At 65.5% G+C, this 24,791-nt stretch overlaps 2 protein-coding genes across 4 annotated transcripts; one reads left to right on the forward strand and one right to left on the reverse strand.

Annotated features, from left to right (window-relative positions):
• The first annotated feature begins 11 nt into the window (after positions 1-11).
• FBXW5 (F-box and WD repeat domain containing 5) lies at positions 12-4,303 on the forward strand. Of its 2 annotated transcripts, none has more exons than XM_055399517.2 (9): positions 12-146; positions 1,064-1,279; positions 1,409-1,566; positions 1,887-2,061; positions 2,220-2,368; positions 2,443-2,860; positions 3,053-3,200; positions 3,271-3,483; positions 3,571-4,303. In XM_055399517.2, the coding sequence occupies exons 2-9, from the start codon at positions 1,087-1,089 to the stop codon at positions 3,812-3,814; spliced, it is 1,698 nt and encodes a 565-aa protein (XP_055255492.2). In that variant the 5' UTR covers positions 12-146; positions 1,064-1,086; the 3' UTR covers positions 3,815-4,303. The 2 variants fall into 2 exon arrangements, with proteins under 2 accessions (XP_055255492.2, XP_055255491.2); XM_055399516.2 differs by lacking the exon at positions 12-146 and adding an exon at positions 180-560.
• Positions 4,304-8,096: 3,793 nt separating this feature from the next.
• TRAF2 (TNF receptor associated factor 2) lies at positions 8,097-23,946 on the reverse strand. Of its 2 annotated transcripts, XM_055399518.2 has the most exons (11): positions 23,812-23,872; positions 18,003-18,219; positions 17,681-17,759; positions 17,474-17,572; positions 13,664-13,825; positions 13,458-13,532; positions 12,231-12,305; positions 10,710-11,036; positions 10,232-10,409; positions 9,705-9,853; positions 8,097-9,198 (listed from the first exon to the last, which is right to left on the reverse strand). In XM_055399518.2, exons 2-11 carry the CDS (start codon positions 18,188-18,190, stop codon positions 8,980-8,982), a joined length of 1,551 nt encoding a protein of 516 aa, XP_055255493.1. In that variant the 5' UTR covers positions 18,191-18,219; positions 23,812-23,872; the 3' UTR covers positions 8,097-8,979. The 2 variants fall into 2 exon arrangements, with proteins under 2 accessions (XP_055255493.1, XP_055255494.1); XM_055399519.2 differs by lacking the exons at positions 17,474-17,572; positions 17,681-17,759; positions 18,003-18,219 and having other exon boundaries at positions 23,812-23,946.
• Between the last annotated feature and the right edge of the window lie 845 nt (positions 23,947-24,791).

The following is a 24,791-nucleotide window of genomic DNA, read 5'->3' on the forward strand; positions in this document are numbered from 1 at the left end:
TCGATGCCTCGGGGTTCGTGGCATCAGCCTGGCGGCCTCCGTCATAGAGACGCGGCGGCCGGAGCGTCGACGGAGGGCGGAAGAGGGTCCGTGGGCAGAAGCCGGGCGCCGGGCCGGGGCCGCGCATCCGGGCGGAGGCGGCCGCGGTGAGTGCGCCGGCCCGGGGCACGTCGTCACGGCAGCGTCCGGACCCTGGCCCGGGCCCTCCCGGCCCAGCCCGGAGAGCGTCGTCACCCCGGCGCGGCCCCCGGCGCGGCCCCCGGCGCCCGGCCGCGTCCTCGGCCAATGAATGGGCCGCCGAGGCCGCGCCCGGCAGCCCCGCGGAGGGAGGGTGGGCGGCGCTGGCGGCCCGCCCCGCCCCGCCCCCGGCTGCGTCCGCGCTGGCCCGCGGCCAACCTGGCGGGGGTCCCCCGGGCCGGAGGGCGGAGGTCAGGGCAGGCTGGTGCTCCTGGCGGCGTCTGGGACGGGCGGCCTGGCCGGCCCTCGCCCCACCGGCCCCGAGTCTCTCCTGGGAAGGACTTCTATCCCATGCTGACCGCTCCGAAGCCTGGGGCAGCAAGGTCAGAGATGGTGCGCAGGGGTCACTGACCCTTCCCTTCTGGGCCTCGGAGCGGTCACCGGCTCTGGCAACCACATGTCTCCCCGGGATCCTATGGGGGGAAGTCAGAGGGCCCCACCCAGAAGGCCTGTCCTGAGGAGGGGATCTTTTGGGGTGACAGTGGGTCGCCTGAGCCCACGGCAACTCCAGCTCCAGCTGGACCAGGCCGGGAAGCTGCGTGTTCAGGGAATCACTGGGCCTTGCGGGACCTCAGGAGCGCAGGGTCCGAGGAGCACAGCTGCCCAGGGGGCTTGGGGAAGCTCTTGGCTCCTTGGCCGAGCAGGCAGTGCCAGCCGGCCCTCTGCACATGCTCAGTCCAGTGGAATGCCCAGCAGGAGCAGGAGGAGCACCCACTGGGCTGGCTCAGCTCCGCTCAGCCCCGGGCTCCTGTGCCTCTCCTTGGGCCTGGGGGCAGTGTCCTCCCTGGTCCCACCAGCAGCTAAGGGGGCTGTGGACGTGTTTCAGAGCCGCCTGGGCAGAATGTCACGATGGATGAGGCGGGCGCAGCCCTGCTTCCAGACAGCCTGGTTTACCAGATCTTCCTGAGCTTGGGCCCAGCCGACGTGCTGGCCGCTGGGCTGGTGTGCCGCCAGTGGCAGGCCGTGTCCAGGGACGAGTTCCTCTGGAGGGAGCAGTTCTACCGCTACTACCAGGTGGCCCGAGATGTGCCCCGGCACCCAGGTCAGCAGCGGCCCTCACGCTGGCTGGGGACGGGCTGGGCCTCCCAGCGCCGGGCCTGGGAGGGGGCCCCCGGCTGCCAGGGCCCTGTCTCCGAGGCCTGCGGCCCCAGCATGACCCACCCCCCCACAGCGGCCACATCCTGGTTCGAGGAGTTCCGCCGCCTCTATGACGCAGTGCCCTGTGTGGAGGTGCAGACGCTCCGGGAGCACACCGACCAGGTCCTGCACCTCAGCTTCTCCCACTCAGGCTACCAGTTTGCTTCCTGCTCCAAGGACTGCACGGTGAAGGTGAGGGCGGCGGCCCCGAGGGGAGAGGGTCAGGGCTGACAGTGGCCCAGGGGGAGGGTTGGAACCTGGACGACTGCCCGGGCTGGGAGGCCAGGACTGGGTGGCCCTAACTGCCTACAGATGAGCAGAGGGCCCTGCGCGCAGCTCCGCCAGAGCCGGCCGGAGCACCTCGTACTCACAGGCCTCGGGTGGTCTGAAGGCCAGAGACAAAGGACCCCCCACCCGATGGCAGTTTCCAGGCACCAGCCAGGAGGGGGGCCCGAGGGGCCCCACTCAGAGTGGGCTCACCAGGTGTGCCTGCTGGGCACCCCCCCACGCAGATTTGGAACAATGACCTGACCATCTCGCTGCTGCACAGCGCGGACATGCGGCCCTACAACTGGAGCTACACCCAGTTCTCCCAGTTTAACCAGGACGACTCGCTGCTGCTGGCGTCTGGGGTGTTCCTGGGGCCCCACAACTCCTCCTCGGGCGAGATTGCGGTCATCAGCCTAGGTAAGAGAGGGCTGGGGGCGGGCGGCCCTCTTCCCTCCCTGGCCCTGCTCCCTCTCTGCCCGACCACCCCGCCCCTAATGCCCCACCCTCCGCCCAGACACCTGCGCCCCACCCCTCCAGCCCCTGCCCGCCCCGCCCCTTCCTGCTGCTCCCCCCAGACACCTTCGCCCTGCTGTCCCGGGTTCGCAACAAGCCCTACGACGTGTTCGGCTGCTGGCTCACGGACACCAGCTTGATCTCGGGGAACCTGCACCGCATCGGGGACATCACGTCGTGCTCGGTGCTCTGGCTCAACAACGCCTTCCAGGTGCGCGCGGGTGGGCACTGCGGCCGGCGGTGGTGTCCTGCAGCCCGTGCCTAGCTCCGTGCTCCTACCCGCAGGACGTGGAGTCGGAGAACGTGAACGTGGTGAAGCGGCTCTTCAAGATCCAGAACCTCAACGCCAGCACCATCCGCACCGTCATGGTGGCCGACTGCAGCCGTTTCGACAGCCCGGACCTCCTGCTGGACGCCGGCGCCCCCGGCACAGACTCCAGCCGCGTTTTCGACCTGGGCAGCGATGTCGAGGTTGAGGAGGGCGACCCGGGCCCGGCCCGCGCCAAGGGCCTGCGGCGCCTCCTGGACGGGCTCCTGGAGGGCCGGGCGCAGCCCCCTCTGCCGGAGAGCACGCTGGAGACTACGGTGGCCGAGCTGCTGGCGCAGGGCCACACCAAGCCCGCTGAGCGGGGCAGGGCCGCCGCCGGGAACAAGCTCCTCGTCTTCACCACCGGCTGCCTCACCTACTCGCCGCACCAGATCGGTGAGGGCCGGGGCGGGTCCATCTGTGGGCCTTCCTCCGTTTGTCCGGGGGCCCAGCTCTAGTCCAGCGCCGCCCCCCGCTTACCCCTGGGCAGGCACACGTTCAGATCTGGGGGTGCAGGGCAGGCAGCACCCCAGCCGTCTGGGAACTGCCTGGCACCGAGGCGCCGCCCCCACCCCCGCCCCCCTGCAGGCATCAAGCAGATCCTACCACACCAGATGACCACAGCCGGGCCTGTGCTAGGCGAGGGCCGGGGCTCCGACGCCTTCTTCGATGCTCTGGACCACGTCATCGACGTGCACGGACACATCATTGGCATGGGCCTGTCCCCCGACAACAGGTGGGCCTCTGGGGGCAGCCTGGGGGCGGGAGTGCTCCGCGGGCGCGCACTGAGCCGCGTGCTGGCGCAGGTACCTGTACGTGAACAGCCGCGCCTGGCCCAGCGGCTCGGTGGTGGCCGACCCCATGCAGCCGCCACCCATCGCCGAGGAGATCGACCTGCTGGTTTTCGATCTCAAGACCATGAGGGAGGTGAAGCGGGCTCTGCGTGCGCACCGCGCCTACACGCCCAACGACGAGTGCTTCTTCATCTTCCTGGACGTCAGCAGGGACTTCGTGGCCAGGTGGTGGGGCGGGGCTTGGGTGGGGGCGGGGCGGGGCGGGGCGGGGCGGGGCTCGGCTCGGCTCACTGCGGACTGTCCCCTCGCCAGTGGGGCGGAGGACCGCCATGGCTACATCTGGGACCGCCACTACAACATCTGCCTGGCCAAGCTGCGGCACCAGGATGTGGTCAACTCGGTGGTCTTCAGCCCCCAGGAGCAAGAGCTCCTGCTGACGGCCAGCGATGATGCCACCATCAAAGCCTGGCGCTCGCCCCGCACCGTGCGTGTCCTCCACGCCCCGCGCCCGCGCCCGCGCCCCTTCTTCTCCTGGTTTGCCAGCCAGAAGCACTGAGGCACTGGGGCACACTGAGGACGCCCGGGGCCCTTTGCTAGGGCTGAGCGGCGCCCAGACCACACAGGGGCAGAGCAGCTCGCCACAGGAATGCCTTAGGAAGGGGGCCGGCAGGCCGCAGGGGGTGTGGCCTGGGCCCCACCACGCTCGCGCACACACACCGCCTCCCACAGCTGTGCCGCTCAGCACCGGGCAGTCAGGGTCATCTCTGATTGGCTTGGGGTGCACAAGACACTGGGTCCCCCGCCCCCCACTCCTCACCCATCCCTTTCCCCTGGGCCTGGGCCCGTCAGTACTACATGTCCCCTGGCAGCCCTGTGGGGCCTGGCACTGTTCACTGGGCCTAGCCTTGCCCAGGGAGCTGGGGCTCCCTCCTCTGGGAACTGCCCAGCATCAGGGTTGCAATGCAGGTCAGGCTGCCATGAACCCAGGGAACCTGCATGTCACTGGTCACCTGTTGAGGGTCTGAATAAACAGTTGGCAAGAGCACAGCACTGACCAGTCTCTGTGCAGGGAGGGGTGTGGCATCTACTCGGGCCCTTGGTGTGCCTGCTGGATGGGGTGGGGTGCCCCAGGCCACACGCTGGAGCTGCCCTGAGCAGGCCAGCAGGGACCCACGTTCGCGTCCCCAGCTGAAGCCCTCACTGCCTCTAAACAAGGCCCCGGCACCAACTCCTGAGCAGGCCCACTCCCTGCCAGCAGGGGGCACAGGAGGACTCTGATGGCAAGCCAGCGGGCCAGCTGGTCAGGGAACCAGAGCTCTGCCTGCCTGGGTGCCCGTGGAGCCACCGCCTCAGGGCTTGGCGTCTGCAAGGGGGGCCCTGGCTGGGGTGGCGGGCACAGCAGAGGGGCAGGGTTGGCCCCGGCCCATCGCAGGGCTCACCTGGCCTGCGTGTTCATCTGGGGACGCTGGGGGTGGGGGCTCTGACGTGGCAGCAGACCTGTCGAGCAGCCCCACGGGGAGTGGAGGTACTGGATTGCAGTCGGCCCCACACATGCACCTCAACGTGATGCTCGAGAAAGACACGGACAGGTTTTAGGGGACCTTACATCCTTCCAACCAGAGGCAGTGGTGAGCAGAGGCTGGCCCAGTTACCTGCGGGGTCACAGTCAAGCCGGCCGCAGGGAGATGGGCCAGGCAGGGCCAGGCGCACACAGGTAAGCTAGCCTGGGAGGACTTCAGACTGAAGGGCAACGCACCCAGAGAAGCCAGCCAGCAGCACAGCGACTCCCTAAGGACAAAGCCCCAGTGCCATGTCGGGAGCAGGGGCGCTTACATCCCTGGATTTGTCTGCAAACCGCTGGACCCGTAAGAACAGGGAAGGGGCCCCAACAGCAGCGGAGCCGGGGTGCACTGCCCTGGACCCTCTGGAGCCGCAGTCCAGAGCCTATGCTCGGCCACAGGCAGGAGCCAATAAACCTCATGGACGCTACTGGTCCGGAGGAAGTGCAAGATGAAAGTTTCTGGAAAAGACCAGGGATATGTTTAATTGAAAGCCATCAAGGAAACACAAAACCTGTAAAGCAGAAGCAGCAGAACAGGAATTGAGAACAGCAGAAACTGACATTTAAAAGGGAGCTGACAGGGCAGAGGCACAGCGATCGGGCTAAATGCTTCGCGCAGGGAAAGGAGGCTGGACCTGGCCCAGCTGCTGCAGAGTCAAACAAGAAGACGCAGAGAAGCAGAAACCCGCCAGAAGAACGGGGAACAGGCGGGCCTGGGAGGTGGCTTCGAAGAGGAGACTGTCCCCAGGGCACGAGCAGAGGTCTGACAGAGGGCAGGAGCCCCACTTGAGCCTCCAAGCTCAGTGGGGGCAGCTCAAGGTCCCACCCCTCCCGGGCAGAGCGCGGCGGGCCCACCCCCCAAGGCTCTGCAGAGGCCACCAGGGCAGCTGGGCCCCAGGACCGCACCTCTCCCCAGCGCCCGCCTTCAATTGCTGGGCTTGCAACACAGCCACCAGCCTGCCGAGGGCCAGGAAAGGGGGCTCGTGAAGCGGAATGAGTGCTGAGCAGCAGGGCAGCCCCTGGGGGCTCTGTGGCCCCACGTGCAATGGCCTGAGGAGAGGCCGGACAGCCAGGCCACAGGTGCCAGGTTTCAAGCTGGAGCCAGATGAGGTGCCGGCAAGCAGGCCAGAGGCTTTGGCAACAGCCCATGCAGGGCTTGCGAGGCCCAGGAGCCCCTCCTCGGCTGTGGGGCTGCTCCCAAGGATCTGACCCAAGGCCTGGTGAGCTCACAGAGCAGTGCCTGCGTCCCCGCCCGGGGCTGGGGGTGCACGTGGCCCGTCCAGAGGGGAGGGCTTGGGGGGTGCAGCAGATGTGGGGCCCAGCCCACAGGTTGCAGTGGGGCCGCAAGCCTGAGCCTAACCAGACGCAGACCAGATGAGTCCACGTCCAGAGTCTGGTGCACAGCCAGGCGGCTCACAGAACCAGGGGGAAGAGACGCCGGGAGGTGCCGAGCGTGTCAGTGTGGACGGGGACTGTGGCGGCTGCTCAGACACCTGAACGAGCAGCGCACACACCGTGCAGACGTCAGGGCAGAAACCTCTCAGCACAGAAACTCGAGAGACAGACTCAACAGCAGGATGAAGTCCGGGGAGAGCCGGCGGCCGTGACAGGACAGGGTGGGGGGAGAGCAGGGGAGGGTGAGCGAGGGCCTGAGGGCTGTGCCGCCGGCAGCCCACGGGCAGACGGAAGCGGTTCAAAGAAGTAGCGGCTGAGAACGTCCGCAGATTTGGCAGTAGAGACAAACCTACAGATTGAAGAACCTGAGCAGGACTCGGGGACAAGCACACACATCCGGACACATGTAATCAGAAGTGAAAACTGAAGACAGAAGGACGCTGACAGCGGACAGGAGACGCAGCTCACCCCAGGGGACGGCGTGCAGGGCTGCACAACCCTCCCAGAGACCCGGGGCTGCAGGAAGCAGCACTCTGGGCGGGCACGCCTTGGCTTGCGGGACCTCTGTTTCCAACTGGGGATTGAACTCGGGCCGTGGCAGTGAAAAACTGGAATCCTCACCACTGGCCCACCAGGGAAGTCCCAGAAGCAGTGAATCTTCTGAGTGCTGGGCAAAAGGAGACAGCCCGGAACTGGGTCTCCACTGAGAAGGTCCCGCTCCATCGGGTCTGGTGGAGGAGCTGTCCCGACAGGAAAGACACGATGTGAGTAGGAGGCGGCAGCAGCAGCAGCGGGAAACCCTCTCCCGAGTTCTGCAAACGTGACGGCTGACTAGGAACGGTCAGTTACGATGTCTGGCGAGGCAGTCGACTCATCAGGTAGACAGAACCATCCTGCGCGTGTGCAGCCAACAGAGGAGCCTCGGAACACACGCGGCAGAAAGTGAGGCGCCGCAGAAGCGACCACTGGAGGTCAGGCACTCTTCTCTCAGTCAAAGATGAAGCCAGTTGGCAGAGGCTGTGGAGACACAACCGAGCCCGCCCCGGCGGCCCAGGTGCTGAGCCGCACACCAGGAAGTTTGAAACAGAGAACCGACCCTCTCCGAGTCCTGGAGGCTCAGGCCCGAGCTCACGGGGCGGCAGGGCCGCTCCTGGGCTCTGGAGCGGCACGCCCACCGCCCCCCCGACGCGGCACGTGCCCCCAGCCTGCACATGCTCTCCCCTCTGTGTGTCCACCGACGCCAGGCATGCTGGATTGAGCCCAGCCTAATGCCTCCCTTTATCTCTGTAAAGGCTGTCATTCCAAACGAGGTCACATTCTAAGTTACTGAGAAACAGTACTTCGTAGCTTTTGGGGGACATAATTCAACCTATGACGACTATCAGCCATGAATCTGACGCATACAGGACGTTCCCCTCACCGACCACCACAGCACAAATAGTCACGGGGTTGCAGGTGCTTCTTCCAGCCAGGAGGGATCCCGCTGAAGCTCTGAGCCCGTGCACAGGGCTGGATGGGACACAGGGCAGCGGGGACGCCCCGTGAACCCCGGAGACGGGCGCGGGCAGGCGTGTGCCTGTGGGAACGGGGTGGGGAGGCGACAGACAGGGGGCCTGGCATTCACACCCCCGCTGTGCTCAGCACACCAGGCTCTCCCCACTGGGAGAGGACGAGGACCCGCGGGGGGCCCGGTGCACGCGCCTCTCGTGTGGGAGACCAAACACGGAGACAGAAGCACACACACACACACACAGCAAAGGACCCGACTCGGCAAGGGCAGCGCCTCGGCCAGCTGAGGCAGCGCGAGGGAAAGGAACCAGACTCCGCTCTTCTGCAACGTCTCTTTTTAGTTAAAACACAGAATTCAAAACATGGACACGTGTTAACTCTGGGCACAGAGTTTATTCCTCTGTGTGCTTTTTCTGCTGTTTAACTTCTCAAACCAGAGAAGGGAGAGTGACGACGCTGAGGGTGTCCAGCGTCATGACGTCCCTGTGAGGACCTGGCCCCCAAGTCTCCCAGTCCTGGGTGTGGACGGCCAGTGGCCAGGACCTGTGCCCGGCTGGCGGCCCCCGGGGCTACGGCCCTGACAGGGCCCACCAGGTGCACCCTGTGCTCAGGCCACCCGGGCTCCTCTGGTGCTGTCAAGGGGACCCCCAGGGTGGGCGAGGCTGCTCCTGGGGCTACACCACCGCAGACAAAGCCGGCGACACTCTCCAGGCCTGGGGGCCCTGCTCTCCATGGCAGCCCCTGGTGAGGCCTCAGGGAGGGGAGCCGCCCAGCTAGCAGTCTCCCAGGACAGCCGACTTCCCTGAGGTCTGCGGTGTCCGGGAGCCACGGGACACTCAGGGAGACGGCCCGGGTCACTGCCCCCGGGGCCGGAGCCAGGACAGCACTCAGCACAGAGAGCTGAGGGTCTGATTGCACCTCCCCGTATGGATGGGGACGTCAACGTGTCTCTCGACGGCTGGGCCCCCCACACCCCACAGGGCGGGGGCCACGGGGCACCCCTCTCCAGGGGCAGTCTGGTCAGGCTGGCCCAGCAGGATTCTCCTCCGAGCTGCAGCCAGGCCCAAGGCCGACCCTCCTCTCCTGGGCTCCTCGCTGTGGCTGCCCTGCTGTGGGCTGAGGGCTTTAGGCCTGTGGGGCACACCCGCCAGGGACACACAGGACCCGCCACAGCCCAGCCCTGCTCAGGACAGAACCCTCAGGACTGAGCTCAGCAGAAGCCCACCCAGCGCAGGGCCCTGCTGTGTGAGAGGCCGCTAGAGCCCCGTCAGGTCCACGATGGCCTTGATGAAGATAGCGTCGTCACGCACGTACGAGTTCTTGGCCTCCATCTTGGAGACGGGGCAGAAGAGCGGGCAGCCGCTAGCGATGTTCATGTCACTGACCGGCCTCTGGAAGGAGGACGAGGTCACGTCGGGCCTGAAGGCGTCGATCACGTGCTCCCGGTTGTTCTGGTCCAGCAGCATCAGGGTCACCTGGGAGGAGAGCGCCCGGGGCGACCGAGTCACAGCCCCGCGGTCGGCCAGGCCTGTCCGTCTGTGCCTGTCCTGGCCTGTCCTGGCCGCTGACAGAGACCCACGGCTGGCTCCGGCACGGTGCTCACGGGCCGGGGGCTTCTGAGGACACTCGTCTCACGGGCGTGGTCTCAGCAGGAGCTCCCAGCTGCCCCAGCCCAGGAGGAGCGCTCCCCAGGGAGAAGTGTGACCCCCGCCCCGCGCTCGGGGATGCCACGTCCTCCGCGAGGGTCATGGGGCTGTGCATGCCCTCACTTCTGTCCTGACCGAGACCTAGACCCAGGTGCCCAGTTCAGCCCGGGAGGCCCGGCTGTCCGCCACCCTGGCACACAAGCTCTCTGAGGCAGCCGTCCACACAGTGTGGTGCTGAGCAGCGTCAGCCAGCGGCCTGACCGGCAGCATGGCCGAGAAGCCATGGATGCCACCTGCCACCCTGGAGCCCCACGGCCAGGCACGGCCTCACGCACCTTCTGGTTGAAGGGCCAGCGCAGGAGGGCGTCGTGCGGGCCCCGCATCAGCACGAAGAAGAGGGACAGGTGTGTGCCGCGCCCAGTGCCGTCCCCGTTGAGGTAGGCGCGCAGGCACATCTTGTAGCCATACCTGCTGGTGTAGAAGGCTGCAGGGCGGTGGGGGGTGAGGCCAGGCCGGCCACGCGGCCTCCCCACAGCACCTGCCGCTCAGCCCGGGCTCAAGGAGGGGTCAGCTGCCAGCACAGACAGACACAGGGCTCTCAGAAACGGGGCCTGGACGTGCGCCCATGCTGGACCTGCTGCCTGCCAGGAGGCTTGGGCTGGGTCAACGCGCAGCTTGTGGGGCTCTGGGCAGAGGGCAAGGTCAGCCACCCCAGGTCTGCATGAGCCTCCCGTCCAACGAGGAGCGGAGGGGTGAGCGCTGGACACAGTGGGGGCAGCCGTGCAAGAGTGAGGTGGGTGAGGAGCCAGGGGGAGGCCTGGAGCAGACCCCAGCCCAGGGGCGGGAAGGCCGTGCAGAGCACCTGGGGAGAATATGGCAGGCGTGCGGCCGGCCACGGCCTCCTGGCGCTTCCTGGAGAAGTCTGAGATCTTCCAGACGAACACGCCGTCGAAGGTGGACGCCTCCATCTCGAGGATCTTCTGCTCCAAGTCGGCCATGGCCAGGTCCTTCAGGCCGATGCTCCGCTCCAGCTGTTGCACCTGGGAGCGCGGGGCCGTTTAGACGGGCCTCCGCCAGGCCCACGGAGACCAACTTGCGTCCGGCACGAACGAGCTTGTAACAGAGCTCTACGCCTGCCTCCCCATCTCCAAGAGGCGGCCCCTTGCCCAGCGCCTCAGCCTTCCCGGCCTCAGCTGCTCGCAGGTGGGCTCCGTGCCCCTGAGACCCCCACCCCCGGGGAAACGCCTGTGTGGGTCCACAAGCAGCAAGCACCCCCCGTGGTCCCGGCACGTCTGAGGAGGCCTGGGCGCTGCGGGCACGCACCGCTCCCCGGCACGGACCTTGTTGCTCAGGGCCTCGATCCTCTCTTGGTCCAGCCGGTGCTGTCGGCCGCAGGCCTCGGCCGTCACGGCCACCCGCTCCACCTCCCGGTTCAGCACGCAGACGATGTTCTCGAAGGTGGCCGTCTTCCGCTCCAGGGCCTCGCACCTCTGCAGCAGCTCCGGCACCCTGGTGGGTGTGCTGACCTCCCAGGCGCCCTCGCCCTGGCTGAGGAGGGGGCGGCCATCCCCTGGGGGCCGCCCAGCCTCCAGCAGGACGCCCAGCAGCAGGGCCAGGTGCTCCCGGAGCCGCTGTGCCTCATGCTCCTGCTGCTTCTCGCTCTCCACCTGCCGAGGACGACAGCACTCAGCCCCGCCAGGCCCCGGGTCACAGACCTCGGCAGGCGCTGGCGCCCGGAGCGCATGGCGGCAGGAGGGCGAGTCCCGACCCTGAGCTGCCAGCACTGCGCCAGACAGAGCACCCACCCTGTCCTTGAGACACAGACCTTCCCACGTGCCCCTCTCGTGTGTAAGGTGCTGAAGGGGCCACTAAAGACTGCCACAGCTGGGGGTGGGGGTAAAGTTCACCTTCAGGGAGGCCCCCGCACAGATCTGACTTTGCAGCCACGTCCCTTCCAAAGCTCCGCAGCGAGTGCGCTAAGAGAGTCTGAAGCGCAAATAAAGGGGCGAAGCTCCACGTGAGGCCCAGCGCCCGGGGACCCGGGACACCTGACGTGGAGGCTGTGCTGAGGCCGCTGCTGGAGCCGAGAGGTCACCAGGACAGACTCTCCACAGGCCGAGAAGGGGCCATTTGTGCCCCGGGCCCACGTGGGAAGTAAGCAGCACCGCACTGCCCAGAAGCAGGAGGGCACACAGACCGAGGGAACGGAATCCTGCCTCATTCAACCCCAGAGAAACAAGGCAGGTGCCGAGTCAGCACCGCCGCCGAGAGCAGAGGGCTGGGGAGCCCATCTACGGGCCAGGCCTGCGCACGCCCAGCCCCCAGGGACGTGGAACAGGTGAGAGAGGAGGGCCAGGGCCATGCGCAGACGGAGCTGCCCAGGCCCGAGGGAGGCGCAGAGAAGCTGGCAGGTGCGGCCGCTGGTTCAAGGTCCAGAGAAAGTCGGCATGCTGGAGGCCAGCTGGGCCAGTGGCTGGAGCGAGATCACACAGCAGGGCCACGCAGGCCACAGAAGTGAGGTGGGGAGGGCGAGGGGCCGTCTGGGTGGAACGGAGGCTCGTCCAGAGACTGGGCATGACGCAAGAGAGGGAAGCAGGTCCAGGATGACCTCGGGGCTTTTGGCTGGAACAGCCAGGTGAAGCGAGGTGAGTGGATGCAGGGGACGTGGCCAGACCTCGGGGGGCGCAACACGCTGGGCACCCCTTCCACTGGGTGGTCGAGGCTGGGCACTGGGGATCGCCGGGAGGACAATGCACAGAGCCGGGACACCCGCAGGCTGGGCCGGAGCGAGAATGGAGATGCGTCCAGAAGGGCCTCTGCTTGAGAACCAGAAGCCGGGCCCCCTGCAGACCGGGACTCACCGTCTCGGGGCAGCCGACGGTGTGGAAGCGGCACGGGACTCGGCATCTGCCACATGCCCGGACGTGATCCTGAAACTGACGGGTCTGGGGTCAACACCGCTCCGCCTCTGCTCCGGCCGCTCACCCCTGCGGCCCCGACCAGGTCAGAGTCCGAGCAAGGGTCCCTGCACCCACCCCACCGGCCTCGGCACACTCAGGCCAGACAACACCCAGCAAGATGCTCCCAACGCTGCAGTGCATACTCGTGACGCCCATGCTCACATGCACACACGCACACTCGGCCATGTGTGCCTGAAGCCAGCACAGGCTGAGGATGCCTCAGACTACCCACGGAGCCTCTATTCCCTGCACAGGCCTCCGAGTCCCAGACAGCAGCTCTGCCGTTCCCCGGCACAGCCGGTCTACAGACCCAGGGCTCTAAGGCTGGTGGTGAGTTAGTGGGAGTCACTCAGTAGTGTCTGACCCTCTGCGACCCCATGGACTGTAGCCCGCCAGGCTCCTCTGTCCATGAGATTCTCCAGGCAAGAACACTGGAGTGGGATGCCATTTCCTTCTCCAGGGATCAAAATACACCCCAATATATAAAAAGGGGGTGCTGGTGAAACTCAAGGCAGAAAAGCTCTTGGTCACGTGCACAACCTGAGCATCGCCACCTGAAACCAGCTGGGACGCAGTCTTCACTCCTTGTGCAGCCAGGCCGGAGGGACCGAGGCTGGCAGGGCGGGTCGGGACGGGGCCCCTCCCGGCCTGCGAGGGACTTGAGCCCCCATGCACCCACAACGCACTCCCCTCCCGGTCTCCGCCCTGGAGCACCCTGATGGCCCAATATATCTGCAAACAAGTTGTCTCTACAGAGCAACCCCAGATGCTCAAAAGAAAAGAAGGCAGACGGGCTCTGTCAGACACACCACAGCTGCCTCCCCGAGAACACGCCACAGGGCTCTCGTCCTACCCCCAGAGAACAGAGAGCTGGAGAGACAGCGGCCACACAGGTCAGCTCCCTGCACAGCCAGCAGGGACGCGAGAGGGGCCCGTGAGAGCACGTGCTGCGGGAGCAGAGGCAAGCCGCCTCCCCCCACCCGCACTCAGAGACAGAGACCCCCAGGGCACAGGGAGCCCCGAGGCAGCGCGGACACCCAAGCACCAGGTCCCCGACCCCGCGGGCCGAGGGTGCAGACGCCGGGCAGGAGAGGACATGGAGCCCACCCTCCGGCCCAGACCGCCCACCTTCTCACGGGCGATCTTCTTCTTGCCGCAGCCGTCACACGTCAAGGGGAACTTGGGGCAGATCTGGTGGTGCGCCTGCAAGGGGCGCGGCAGCAGTCAGAGCCCCGGCCAGGCGTGCGGGGGGCGTCCGCAGGCTCGGGGTGGCCGGACGCCAGGCGGCCGAGGGAGGGAGACGCGGTTCCGCGTGCCACCCCCGGAGAGCTCACCTTCATGTCGGCCGGGCAGCAGGGCGCCCTGCAGTGCTGGCAGCTGAGGCTCCGCTCCGGACACTCGTGCTCCAGGTGGAGCTCCTTCTCGCCCAGACGCACGAGGCCTTTACACGCTGGGCACGCGGTCAGCACGAACGGGCAGTGTCCTTCGTGGCAGCTCTGGCAATAAAGGGAGCGGGTGTCGGCGGGGCGCTGGCAGGATTCTGGCCGCATCCAGGCCATGGGACCCCTGCGCTCACTCCAGCGCCCCTGCTCCAGGGCAGAGATCAGGACCCAGGTCCAGCTGGCCAAGCCCCACCTTCTGGACACAGAGAGAACAGTGAGGGGGGCACGGAGGCAGAGGGACAGGCTCTTAGAGGACGAACGGCAGAGGAGAGCCACGGCGGCCCAGGCGACAGCCAGATAGAGGCCCTCCTCTCACCCTCCTGGAGCCGAGGCCACGGGTGACGTGGCTGGGGATGCGGGGTCCCAGCCTGGGGATCCGAACTAGCAGTCAGGCCCAGGCTGTCCCAGGAGAGGCGATGATGCGGCTGGCTATGCCACGGCCTTGAGAGCCAGGCGTGCCAGGCACTGGGCTGGCCACGGGGTGAGCGGGAAGGTGGAGGCAGCTGGAGCAGTGAGAAAGGGTGGGCCGGGAGATGGGCAGGGTGGCAGGCCCAGGGGACAGGCAGAGACCAGGAGAGCCGGCAGGAAACCTGGCTGGAAGGGGTGCAGGAGGAGGCAGTAAGCGGAAAACGGGACGTGATACTTTGGATGCGATAGTTTTATGAAAACTGCAGTCAAATCCACATCACGTGAACATGACCACTCCTAGGAGCACAGCCGGGCACCACGCACACCCACACCGTGAGGCCAGTGCCTCTGTGGAGATGCAGGCTGGGCCCCCACCAAGCAGGGCTGCTCAGGGCTCCAGGGCCAATCTGCAGGGCAGGTGCCCCAGAGGTCAGCCAGTGACCCCGAAGGAGGAGCAGCCTCCCTCAGGTCATCCATGGGTCCCAAAGTCCAGGGCAGTGTACATACACGGCCTCCACCTCGCGCGGCAGGCTTGGCTGCGGGGAAAGCAGAACCCCAGGAGCACCCCGGAGACTCGGCACGGGGGGCCCTCCAGGCAGCCCCCCACAGCCAGGGGGGCGTCAGGGACGCTGCTGCGGAGGTCGGGCCCCAGGAAACAAACGGGCCGTGCGGCGGGTGGGCGGGACGATACCGGGTGCAGGAGCAGAGCGGAGGGACCCCCGCCCTGGGGCTGCCGCTCCATGGAGTGCCGCAAAGACTGCCCTGCAGGTACGCCTGGGGGACACATCCCTGAACCCCCCGGGCACCCACAACTCCCCAGAGAGTTCTAATCTGACTGCACTGGGCATGGAACAAACCACCACACGGAGGCCGCGGGGGCCTCGGGAACGCCCACGGCTCCTTATGCACAAACAACAGTGCCAAGGGCACCGGGATTCGATCAAACCAAAGGAAACGCTGGAGGCTGGGCACGGGGCAGCTTGACCAAGCCTGGAGAGGAAGGCCTGTCCTGGTCGAACCCGGTCCCATTCCACGGCGGCTGCCCCTGGGCTCAGGGTTCCGGCCCGGAGCAGGGGCACACTCGGGCCGGGCCAGGCCAGCTCTGTCAGCTCCCACTCCTCTCGGACGGCACGGAGAAATCAACAAACACGCCGTCAGCCAGAGTTCAAACCAAATGCTCAGGTGCTTTAATTTCAGACGGCCCGGCAGGGGCCAGGGCCCAGCACCCCCTCTCTGTGCCCCTTTCAGCTCGACGACCCCATAGCCTGGCCCCCCCAGGTCCGCCCAGAGGAGGGTCGGACCCTCCTCTGAAGCCCAAGGCCATTTCTCCCTGCTGTTCCCTCCGCCATTCCCTGCCTCTCCCTTCCAGACAGCAGCCCCCAGTCGCCCCCACCTGCATTTGGCAGGCGCTCCATCTTCTCACTGAACTGGAACATTACCTCACTGGGTTCTTAGAAAACGCTAGACATCACTGCAAGGGAAAAACTTATTCAAAGGCTACACAGAACTTTCCCGTCTTCCCACACTCTCAGGAGCTCGGCTACAGCCCCAGCACTTCCCAGCATGGCCCCAGTTTTGAGCAACCCAGAGGGCAGATGTCTTGGCGCAGGGCTAAGGGTGGGGCCACCACACAGCAAGGTGGCTGCCCGCACACCGAGGCGAGTCTTGCCCTCAGTGGCCTGTCAAGCCAGTGACAGGTTAAGCCTGCACCAAAGGCTGCACTCAGAGACCAGGCAGGCCTGCCTCCCACATGACCACCCCCACGGGGACTTTCCTGAGCTCCCAGGCCCAGCCAGGGACTTTCCAGCCCGCGTGCTTGCAGGGTCGGCGGGCCCACGACTGGCTGTAGACCCAGGCTCTCTGCCAGAGGCCCTCGAAGCTGCCACCCGCAGGCAAAAGAAACCCCCGAGGACTTGAGCGCTGGGGTTACTCCACCTGTCCCCAGGGATCTCTGGTCCCCTCAAAAGGCATCACAGTGTCCCCCACCCTCCCAGGGAGACCCTGCCCCAAGGCCTCCTCTCTGGACAGCCCCAGGGGGCAACAGTGCAGGCCCATCCACAGACGGGGACCCTGTCCGTGCCCCTGCCCCACGGTGGCCCATGGACCAGAGTCCCACTCCCGGGAAAGGCGCAGAGGCCTGTGCACGCAGGCCTGGTGCCTAATCAGAGCAGAGCATACCTGCCATCCACCTGCCCACAGGCTCCTCCACAGACATGGACAAGTTGCTCTGGCAAAACGCAGACCCTGAGAGCCCGAAGCCCACAACGTCGAGTCGGGCGAGACAACAGGGAGCAGTGCTGGGCAGGGCCGAGGGCCAGGAGCAGGAAAGAGGAACCCAGGATCCCAACTCCAGAGCCGACGGGCCCCGCTTTCAGGTGGAAACTCAGGACAGACAGCACTCGCCCCCGGCTGGGAGGCTGCTCTGTGGTCTGTGCAGCCCTGGGCAGAGAACAGGTGCCCTGCAGACAGCCCTGCAGACTCGCCGGGGGGCTGTGTGGGCACCGAGGCCTCCCTGAGGCCCAGCCTGGGGCCCCTCACACACACATGAGCCCCATCCCATCGGGCTGGGCCTGGCCACTCTGCCCTGTCGCGCTGCCCTCCCTCAGACCCTGTGTCACAGACCCCATGGCTGAGAGTGGCCTTGGCGTGACGGCCTAAGGTTCCTCCCCCTGCAGCCTGGGGTGGGCTCCCCTGTTCTCAAGACTAGGCCTGGCCCGGGGTATGACCCGCCACAGCGTGGGCACCCGGCCACCGGGAAGTGCTGCAGGCATGGCTCATGTGGGCGCCCCGCAGAGGAGAGCCTCCAGCGGCCCTCGAGCCCCAGGGAGAGCACTGGCCCAGTCCCGAGGAGGCGATGGGGCGGCAGGCCCGGCTACCAGACGGAGGTTGGCACACAGGTGCCCCAGCCTGCCAGACGGGCCCAGAAGAGACGCACCCGGCCACTGGCCTTGTTGCTGGCACCTTGTCAAGATGCTTTCCTGTGACCCCAGGACTGATAAGCAAGCCACTCCTGCGTCCATCCTCCAGCACGAACACACTCAGCGAGCAGACAACACAACCCCAGCAGCGAGAAAGCTGACTTCTCACCCACCTGGCGCTCAGGCAGGACCAGGGCCCCGCACATGCTCCTGCTCCCCGCCCCCTGGACACACCAGGAACATGCACGGACGGCTAGCTCCCCAGTCCCCGGCCTTGCGTGCGGCTCCGTGGGGCCACCCCGGCGGCGGCTGCCTCTCCTCCATGGAGCCGGACGCCGCCCTGGGGGAGGCAGAGCCGGCGCCGGGCGGCCCCTACCTCGTAGTCCTTCAGGGTCCCCTTCCAGGAGCAGCCCTCGCTGGGACAGACGGCCGGCAGGCTCTCCACCTCCCTGCGGGCAGCATTGTCCGGGAACGCCTGGGGAGACAGCGGCCCTGGGGTGAGCCCCCCGCCGCCCGCCCCAGGCCTGGGCCGCCCCCAGGCTCCCTCTCCTGACGCGCCCAGTGCAGCCGCCGGCTCACTCACCGAGCTGCTCTCCAGGATGGAGACGCCCTCCTCGTAAATGCCCTCGTGCAGGCAGGCGGCGCAGCTCTGGGGCCCGGAGCTGGAGGGGAAGCAGCCCTGTGAGCCTGCCACGGATGGCGGGCAGCCCCTGCCAGCCACCAGATCCACCCTACGGCCCTGGCGCTCTCACGGCCACCAAGCGGGGCGGCCAGCAGGCACAGGGCAGTGTGTGCCAGCGCACCCCACAGACAGACGCGGGGACTGTGCGGTTCCCACTAAAGACACGGAGGAGCAGGAAGACTGGCCCCCGGAGACGACCGCCACACGCCTGCCCTGGCCCCACCTCAGGATGCTGCTCAGGCAGGCGGAGCAGTAGCGATGGCCGCACTGAGCCTGGAAGGGTCTGCGCAGCACGTTCCCGCAGGCCGAGCACAGGTACTTGTCCTCCAGCTTGGTCCCCAGGAGGGTCTTGGAGAAGCCGGGCTGCAGCAGGTCCAGGGAGCTGGGAGGGGTCACGCTGGCTGCAGCCATGAGCGCTGCAGCCCCACCAAGCCCGAGCCCTAAGGAGAGCACAGCGCGTCAGGATGGGTCCAGAGACGCGTGTGGCCACCAGGGGCCGAGGCCGCTGGGGTGTGGGGCTCCAGCCTGAGAGGCGGGACGCTGCTCTCGCACATGCAGGGGCCAAGGCTGAGGCAGCGGGCACTCCCCGCCGTGGGGTGGCCCCTCTCCCAGGCCAGCCTGCGTCTGACTGAGGTCACAGCCCTCAATCCTTGGGCCTGGCCATCTCCTTGAGGCAGCGATCGTTAGAAGTGTTCGGGAAACACCAGACAGCTCTTACAGACTCGCTTGCAGGAGGCGCCCCCGGGGCAGCCCAGGAGCCGGCTGCACTGACCCGCAGCCCCAAGACAGCTGGTCTCCCTGAAGCGGCTTTCCCCCACACGCAGTTGGCTGACCACACCTCCTGTGGCTGAGTGAGCCCATTTCATTAATTCATGGACTGTTACTCCTGCTGGACGCTGAAGAACCACAAAGCAGTCTCTTTTGTGAGCAAAACAGAGGGAAAAGGCCCCAACACACTGCAGGCCTCAACCTCCCCGTCAGCAGTCACAGCTCCCTGGCCCAGAGCGAGGGCGCCTTGGGAGGTCTCAGCACTTAAGGCCTTAAATATTTCATTCCAGTCACATCTAGAAATGCACTTTAACCCTTAATCGTAATGGGGTGAAGAAGAAAATGGCAACCCAATCCACTCTTCTTCCCTGGAAAAATCCACGGACAGAGGAGCCTGGCGGGCTGCAGTCTGGGGGTCACCTGACAGAGCACGCGTGCATGGGGGTGGGGGGGACGGGCTGGCAGCCAGAAACGGGTAGAACTAAAAAAAAAGATCGTAACGGGGAGAGGGGCTCTAGGCTCGTGCCCAGACCCACCCGAGCCACCCGCGGCCACAGCTGCCTGCCCAGACATCAACGGCCCCTCCAGGCCACACTGCACCGACCCGCACTCGCAGGGGGGCGGCCGGCAGCCTTTGTGCTCAGGGTGAGAGATGTGAGGGGTCGAGTGTCAGGAGCCTCCAACCAGGAACCGAAGCCCTCCCCGGCCTCCCAAGCTTCCAGCTCATTACCAAACCCTGACTCCTCTCGAGCAAGGAGGCAAAAAGAACGGAGTGCTCTGTGTGCCCAGCCCTGGCCTTGCGCTTAACTCATACCCCAAAATAAGCTCCAGACGGGAATGCACTCACTTTGCACAACAAAGTGACATTCTGTTAAATGCCATTTCTACTAGACAAAAAAAAAATTACTTATAGAATAACTCCAGTTACAGGGAGTTGGAGAACAGGCAAAGCTAACAGGAGACAAGGAGCTGGGAGGCAGCTGCCTTGGGGCGATTCTGAGGCAGCAGGAGCTGGGGCTTCTCCCTGCCAGCAGCACCCAGACCCCCAGGGCTTCCTGAGTGATGGGGCTGGATCCCCCTTCACCACCACTCCCATCTCCTGGGGGGTTGAGGGGAACGAGAGATGACTTGCTGATGATGTATGAAGCACGCCTTCACAGTGGAGCCCTCTAGAAAACTCTAATAAACCAGGGGGTTTGGAGAGCTTCTAGTTGGACATGGGAAGTGCACGGAGGGAGCCTGGCCACCCCCGTACCTGGCCCTGGGTATCTCTCCCAGGGGGCTGACACTTGAGATTCTCTGAGTTCTTGGAGCTCTGCTAGCAAATCACTGACCCCAAGGAGGGATCATGAAAAACCTCAATTTACAGTCAATGCGTCTGACGCACAGGAGGCCTTGGCCACCCACTGCCATCCGAGGTGGGGTGGGGGCAGCCGTGTGGGGCCAAGCCCTGAACATGAGTAGCCTGTGCTGACTCCAGGCAGCCAGGACCCTGGTCGGCGTCCATTGAGAGACGGGTGGCTCCCCTGGTGGCTCAGTGGTGAAGAACCTGCCTGTGAAAGCAGGAGACACGGATTCAATCCCTGGTCCACGAAGATCCCAACATGCCGTGGGGCAGCAAAGCCTGAGCCACACCACTGAGCTTGCGCAGCTTGGAGCCTGGGGGGCCGAGAGAGAGCAGCCCCACCCTCCACAACTAGAGAAGAGCCCCCACAGCAACAAGACCCAGCAGAGCCAAAAAAATAAATTAATTAAAAAAAAGAAAGAAACGGAGAGTTGCTTGGTGTGGAAAAACCCAGACATTCGGAGTCAGAAACCTTGTGAGTAGCGGAACAGAGTTTTCTGTGGAGGAGGGTCAGTGCTACGGCAGGGAGTTCTTCCGGAAGGCGAGCAGCGGCTGCGTGCGTGGACACGGGTGTGTCTGGCTGTACACTCAGGATTTGCACGCTTTGCCGTACAATTATTTCATTTTAAAAATAAAGACAAGGAACTTGTATTTCCAGGGAATCCAAAAAAGATGGTGAAATCCCTAATTACGGTACACTCATGCACACTCATCCAGAACAACCCTGCTTCATAATGTTAATGATGGCGGGGCAACCTCAGAAATGGGTTTTAACACGAAAGAAGCCGCCAGGTGGCTGCAGCCCCAGGAGGGTGGGGGCGCCTGGCACCTACTGCTTCTCGCATTTCCTTCGCTGCAGGCCCCCTTCGCAAGCCCAGGGCCCACCACGTGCAGAGCGGGAGGACCTGTGGAAAGGGCCGTCCCTGCGGAGAACCACCCAACCCTGACTGAGCCTGAGGCCACTGGGCAGCTGGGCCCCACCGTCCTCACCCGGTGCGTGGGTGTCAGTGAGTCATCTCAGAAGGGTGAGCTGCCGCCCAAACCAACATCACATCAAGAGTCGAACAGGCGGCTGCTGGGGGGCCACCTGTTGCCAGGAGACACACGGGTTCAACTCAAGAGCCTCCCTCTGGGATGCCCCAATGCAGGACTGAACTCCCCCAAATCCATGCTCCCAGTGACAGTCGTCCCTGCTGCTTGCAGTGCTTGGACCCCCACCCCCCGAGTCTAAGCTGCCTGCACAGCAAACCTCCCGAGGCCACGGTCAAGGACTGACATCTGCACACGCTGCGCAGTGAGGCCCCAGGACCACAGCCCCAGGTGAGCAGTACCGTTCACACGGTGTCCACCTTCCTTCAAGCTCAACGTGATGCCAAGTGATCGGGCACCAAGTCAGCACCCAGCAACTGCTCACACTGGAGCACAGGGGTGAATGCTGCACCCGCCCTTCTCACAGCTACTTGTGCTGCCAATGCACCCAGATTCTTATTAAAAACTGGGGCCATCGACAGGGAGACGCTAATAATGATGCAGCAATTCCGCCCCTTCAAGGCCTCAGCCTCACCTCCAATGGGTCAGGAAACCCACTGACTCTGCCTGCTATCCACATCCAGAGGCGGGACTTCCCTGGTGTCCAGTGGTTAAGGATCCACCTGCCAGTGCAGGGGACACGGGTTCAACTGAGGCCGTGAGCCACAACTGCTGAGCCTCAGTCTAGTAGAGGAGCCAGCGCAACGAGAAACCCACACACTGGAGCCCACAGCTAGAGGACCCCTGCTGGCCGCACCTAGAGAAAGCCCACTTGCAGAAATGAAGACCCAACAGCCGCCCCCCAAAAAACCCAGCATCCAGAACCTGACCACACTGCTACCTCTGGGCCAGGCCACCGCCCACCGTGACGTGACTTAGCGCAGGGCCTCCCTCCTCCTTACACACATGACGGGGACCCGGCCCCTCCCTCAGACCCCCAGGCTGCTCAAGCAGGCTCTTGATTCCCAGAGAGCCCTCACCTGCTCTCCTTGGCACAGGGGCATCGCGGGCCTGCAGGTAGGGAGGAGGGACCCGGGCATGTGCAGGGGGTTATGAGTGCCCTCCCTGCTCCCCAGGCTCCCGCTGTCCACCGACTCCCACACCTGAGTCCGGCCCTTCCTCTGTGCTGCCCCCCCAACACACACTGGCCCAGCCATGCCGTACCCCATCCCAAAGCAGGGCACCCCGATGCTGGAACCGGCACCACATCACCCCTGCTATTCACCTCCTACCCCCACCGCTGCTGTATCACAGCCGGTCCACAAGAACACCTGCCCTGAATGCCTCTCTACCGCCTGCGGGCCTGCCCTGCTGCTCGGAGCCATGGGAGGGCTTCTGCCGAGCCTGCCTCGGTCCCTCCCCCGAGACACAGCCCATCCACGGAACAGTGACACGCTCCCCCTCGGACACACGGAGACCTTTAGGGAAGTGTCCTCACCCGTCTCCCGGAAGGAGCAGTCCTAGCACCCCTTGAGGACAGGGCATCGAGCCCAAGTCTGGACTCGAGAATAGATGGAGCGCGAGCCCATTCCTGGCGTGACCGTGGGGCCTGCAGCCCATTGTTTTCTGGGTTTTCTTCTCTTGACCTTCTTCCCCTTGGCTGTGTGTGTGCCATCCTGCCGTGGAAACCCACCTGCCAGGCTGTGCCCAGTCCACACTGGTGCGCTGACCGTGCTGGCAGGTAGGCTGGCATTTCCCACTGCTGAGAGGGGCCCACAGCTGACTCAAGTCAAAAGGTCACCTAGTGATGGCTATAAAATCTACGCTGCAGCCCCAGGTCACAAGCACTATTGAAACAACCCGTTCCTTCAGTCCCCAAAGTGACCAAGTCAGTGACGCGCACACGTGACCTTCACCTCATCCTGCTGGGCGCCACGCACGGCGCCGGGCACACTGAGTGGCACCACCACCAGCCATGCAGTCGACAGGCCAGGGCCACGGGGCACGATGCAGCCTGGGACAGCAGAGGTCTAGGGCGCAAGGGGCGTCTGAAGGGCCCGTGGCACAGCCTGGGTCTCAGGAGGTGCCCACGCAGCTGTCCCCCGCAACAGGACCAGAGAGCACAGGGGCGCCACTCTAAGCTGCAGCCCCGGGGGGCTGGGCTTCCGTCCCCTGGCAGGCGGGCTGAGGTGGGAGCTGGGCCAGGCTGGGAGGCTGGAATCAGGGAGTCAGACGCCCAAATGTGTGAAGAGGCTACTGCCCCTCAGAAAAGGCTTTACAAAAGCACTTCTTAGAAGTTTGTTTGAAATTCAAGCAATAATCAGTTTTACCGTATGCAAACGACACCGCAATAAAGCTGTTAAAAAATACAGAAACAACTCAGGCCACACTTCTGGGCCGGCTGGGACCTCCACCTAAGGCCAGCGACTGAGCGGCTAAAGGCCGTCGCCGGCCCCACCGCCGGGGACATGTGGCCCCCGCGTCACGCAGGGCCCGGCGTGAGGCCCGGCACGCCCCGGCCCCGCCGGACTCTGGGCCGGCCGCAGCTGTGCCCGGCTCTGGCCGTCCCCTCCGCCGGGTCCACCGAGCCCGCGGCCGCGCACACACGGCGGGACAGGGGCCCCGGAGCGGCCGGCCCACGGGGCCGGGCCTCCGCCGCGCAAGGCGCCCGCGGCGGCCCCCGCGCCCGTCCGCGCCCCAAGCGGGGCAGGAAGGGGCGCGCGCCGCGGCCGCAGCCCGAGCGGCGCCAGGCGCGGGCGCCCCGCCGTTCGCGAACCTTCCTGCGCGGGGCCCGCTCCGCCCGTCCGTTTCCGGCCCCGAGAAACCCCCGCAGGCGCGCGCGCCGCGGCGTCCGCGCCCCCGCCAGGCCTCCCGCGCCCGCGCCCGCGCCCCGCGCCCGGACCTCGACCCCCGACCCCGCCGCGACCCCGACCCCGGCGTCGGGACTCACCGACGGCCGCCTGGCGCCCGGAACTGCCTGCCAGCCAGCCGCCGCGGCTGCCGTCGCTCCGCCCCCGAGCCCGCCTGACGGACTGCTGCGGGGACCTACCAGAGGCGCCCAGGAAGCCATGGCGAGCACCGACTGGCTAGACTTCTCCCCGCCCCCGAACTAGGGCCCGCCCACCTGACGGACTGACACAAAAGCCTACCCAGGGCCTGCAGAGAGCCACAGCGGGGCCCGATTGGCCGGCCCTGTCCCCGCCCCTCCCGCCTCCTGACGGACTGACCCTGGAGCCTACCAGAAGCGCTCAGGGAGCCGCAGCGGGCGCCGATTGGGCGGGGCTGCTGCGCCTTGGGTACTTAAGTCTCCCGCGGGCTCTCTCCGTTCGGGACTCCGCGGCTCCTTATCCTTTTGCGAGCTGTCCACTAGTGGAGGGTCAACTCCAGGCCCAGGGTCCCGGCGCATAGCTGGGTCCGAGAGTTGGTTCCATTCACGAGAAAAAGTACAGACGGACCCCGCCCATCTAAAGGGTGCGTGTGTAGTCGCTCAGTCGTGTCCGACTCTGCGACCCCATGGAGTGAAGCCCACAAGGCTCCTCTGTCCATGGGGATTCACCAGGCAAGAATACTGGAGTGGGTGGCCGTGCCCTCCTCCTCCTTCCTGTCCAAAGGGTTAGGGAGACCTAAACGGAGGTCTCCTTTCCGAGTAGGGAAATGGTCTATATCTAGTGACGGCGACGGGTGCCAGACCTTGCAAAAGTACAGAAGACACTGAAATGTAAGCTTGAAAGTGGTTTAAATGGTGCATTTTATATTACGTGAATTTCACCACCAAACAAAACCAAATATACATACCTTTGGCATACAAACACACAAGTGGAAACATTTAGAAAGGAGGCCACAGTCTTGACCAGAACAAAAGGACCGTGCCGGGAGGGGCAGGGCACTGCCTCTGAGAGTGGGACCCCAGGACAAGTGTTTCTTATCTGC

The sequence above is a fragment of the Moschus berezovskii genome, chromosome 11 (genome assembly GCF_049115385.1).
Source record: "Moschus berezovskii isolate FMDL1 chromosome 11, NW_MosBer_1.0, whole genome shotgun sequence".
NCBI classification, from domain to species: domain Eukaryota; kingdom Metazoa; phylum Chordata; class Mammalia; order Artiodactyla; family Moschidae; genus Moschus; species Moschus berezovskii.

Excerpts from the sequence above, each read along its gene's own strand:
- FBXW5 (XM_055399517.2), top strand. The coding sequence starts at position 1,087 with ATGGATGAGGCGGGCGCAGCCCTGCTTCCAGACAGCCTGGTTTACCAG. Across the intron at positions 2,062-2,219 it reads GATTGCGGTCATCAGCCTAG|ACACCTTCGCCCTGCTGTCC; the intron begins GTAAGAGAGGGC and ends TGCTCCCCCCAG. Across the intron at positions 3,484-3,570 it reads AGCAGGGACTTCGTGGCCAG|TGGGGCGGAGGACCGCCATG; the intron begins GTGGTGGGGCGG and ends TCCCCTCGCCAG.
- TRAF2 (XM_055399518.2), bottom strand. The coding sequence starts at position 18,190 with ATGGCTGCAGCCAGCGTGACCCCTCCCAGCTCCCTGGACCTGCTGCAG. Across the intron at positions 13,826-17,473 it reads GGACCCTGAAGGACTACGAG|AGCTGCCACGAAGGACACTG; the intron begins GTAGGGGCCGCC and ends CTTTATTGCCAG. Across the intron at positions 11,037-12,230 it reads CCGTCGGCTGCCCCGAGACG|GTGGAGAGCGAGAAGCAGCA; the intron begins GTGAGTCCCGGT and ends CGTCCTCGGCAG.